This window comes from Olea europaea, unplaced genomic scaffold (assembly GCF_002742605.1).
Source record: "Olea europaea var. sylvestris unplaced genomic scaffold, O_europaea_v1 scaffold17281, whole genome shotgun sequence".
NCBI classification, from domain to species: domain Eukaryota; kingdom Viridiplantae; phylum Streptophyta; class Magnoliopsida; order Lamiales; family Oleaceae; genus Olea; species Olea europaea.
This window is the reverse complement of record NW_019234985.1, coordinates 1-2,287: the sequence shown is the minus strand read 5'-3', so window position 1 is coordinate 2,287 and position 2,287 is coordinate 1. Positions and strand designations below refer to the sequence as shown.

The window sequence follows — 2,287 nt, the reverse complement described above, 5'->3', positions numbered from 1 at the left end:
CCATTCTGTCTGTAATAAATTGTTGAGTACTATTGTTTCCATTTTTAAAGTTAAGAACATCTGATGATTTATAATAATGTTGTGTTTCCTTCTACTACATTGATCAGTATATTGAGTTGTCAATAGCAGCTGAAGTTTTGTTACATAACCTATATAATCTGAAATTATCTTTTTCACTGCAGGAACCGATGTGAAAACAGAACTCTCTGCATGGAGAAACTTTCTCTGGTTCTCCCACAAAGACCACCATACATACCAAGGCAGTTTGGTCGATGTGCTGTTATTGGTAACTCAGGAGATCTTCTGAAAACCAAATTTGGCAATGAAATAGATAGGTATGATGCAGTTGTCAGGGAGAATGGAGCGCCTATAGAGGTTGGTGTCCTTTATTCATTTGTTTTCCTGACGAACTAATAACCTACTTGTTCTTATGCTTGAGTACCGCTTATCTGTGTAAGCAGAACTTTACTGAATATGTGGGTGCAAAAAGTACATTCCGCCTTCTAAACAGGGGCTCCGCTAAAGCTCTCGATAAAGTTGCTGAGTTGTATGGTATTTGTACGATTCACATATCTTGAGGCCCTTTTCTCATATGGAAGCATGCTAAAAAAAATTATTCTACAGATAAGGGGAAGGAGGTCTTGATCGTCAAAACTACAATACATGATGTCATGAGCAAAATGATAAGGGTATGTACTTTCTATTGTTGGTCGTGTAGATTAAGTTTGATTCTGTCGAGTGAATACTTTTTTTCAATTAATGTAAAAAGATTGCCGAAATATTTCCTTTGGTTTAATTTGCATAGAACTTTTCTTCCCCTTCAGACAGTGAGGGTGCAAGACAGTATCTGTAGGTTGCTGATGGTTTAATAATTATATGGAACATTTGCTCCTAGCCTCTCACTTTTTTATACCATAATTGTCAAATTCTGGGCTTTGTTTTCTGCAGGAAGTTCCAATTCTCAATCCAGTATATCTCATGCTGGGTTCGTCCTTTGGTTCAGCTGCAAAAGGAACTGGGCTGAAAGCTCTTGAATTTGCTCTCTCCATGTGTGACACTGTTGATATGTATGGTTTCACCGTCGATCCAGGTTATAAAGAATGGTATGTAAATTGAAAGCCACTTTCAGGATCTCCAATCTAGTGAAACTTATTTTGGTTATTGCAATGTTTAAGTAATAATGGAGCCTTCATGTTGTCTCAGGACTCGTTATTTCTCGGAGTCTAGACAAGGTCATACCCCTCTACGCGGTAGGGCTTACTATCAAATGATGGAATGCCTTGGAGTAAGTTCATACCTTTATCTCATTCCTCATGTCTTGGCTGATATGTTAAAGGAGAGCATCTAGTGACTAAACTTCTCTTTTAATAATGCTTTCACCACTTATTTAGAGAAAGTGAAGGGCACTTGAAAGTGTTTGTTTTTACATGTCCTTTCACGAAATTTTCTTTCCCCCATCAAGAAGTTTAAATGTAACATTTCTTCTTTATGTTCTATAAGCTTATCAAAATCCATTCTCCAATGCGAGCGGATCCAAATCGTGTTGTGAAGTGGGTACCAAGCCACAGCTTAATTGCTGCTGCCCGAATTGCATCGGAAAAAGTGTTAAGGTAATCTTTAGTCCTTTTCCCTTCATTGCCTTTTACCATGTCTTGATACTTGAAGCATTGTTCACATAACTGCATTGTTGTTAAAATTTGATAATTATACAAACAAATTATTTTTTCCTGGATTGCTTATTCAAATCCATTCTCAATATTTGATCCTTGTATAACCTTCAGCTTATTGTAGTCTATACTGAAGTTTCAATAAAATCACATTGATGGGTGATATATACATTTAGTACTTGTTCTTGCAACCTAAATAAAATGGTTGTGAAAGACCAGGAACAAATGTTTTGATTATTCAAAACATACATGCTCCAAAAAATCTGTTGAACAAAAACTGTCCCAATCATAATATCCTGCTTAACTTAGACTATGAAATGAAACAGTATAGTCTTCTGTATGATGACGATAGCTGTCGTTCAAGTGGTAAAATAAGTATACATGTATATTTTACCCTTCCAACCCCTAAGTGAAAATCCTCCTCCGCTGCTTGGCTAAGCTTAAAGAAATGTGAAAGTTGTCTCTGAATGTGTTAAATGACTTCCTTTTTTCATACTCTCGTGTAAAAATTTTATTCTTTTAAAGGAGCTTTAGTCTTGGTAAGTCAAATGAGTAACTTAAATATTCATGACTGATAAAAAATTATTTATTTTAAAACTTATTTACTTTGAACTTTTTTA

At 35.4% G+C, this 2,287-nt stretch overlaps 1 protein-coding gene across 1 annotated transcript; it reads left to right on the top strand.

Annotated features, from left to right (window-relative positions):
• The first annotated feature begins 174 nt into the window (after positions 1-174).
• LOC111377827 (sialyltransferase-like protein 2) lies at positions 175-1,630 on the top strand. Its single transcript, XM_023000956.1, has 6 exons — positions 175-375; positions 462-552; positions 625-689; positions 949-1,103; positions 1,204-1,285; positions 1,501-1,630. The coding sequence occupies exons 1-6, from the start codon at positions 211-213 to the stop codon at positions 1,612-1,614; spliced, it is 672 nt and encodes a 223-aa protein (XP_022856724.1). The 5' UTR covers positions 175-210; the 3' UTR covers positions 1,615-1,630.
• The last annotated feature ends 657 nt before the right edge of the window (positions 1,631-2,287 follow it).

Coding starts and splice junctions, on each gene's coding strand:
- LOC111377827 (XM_023000956.1), top strand. CDS start 211: ATGGAGAAACTTTCTCTGGTTCTCCCACAAAGACCACCATACATACCA. Junction 553..624: donor TAAAGTTGCTGAGTTGTATG/GTATTTGTACGA, acceptor ATTATTCTACAG/ATAAGGGGAAGGAGGTCTTG. Junction 690..948: donor TCATGAGCAAAATGATAAGG/GTATGTACTTTC, acceptor TGTTTTCTGCAG/GAAGTTCCAATTCTCAATCC.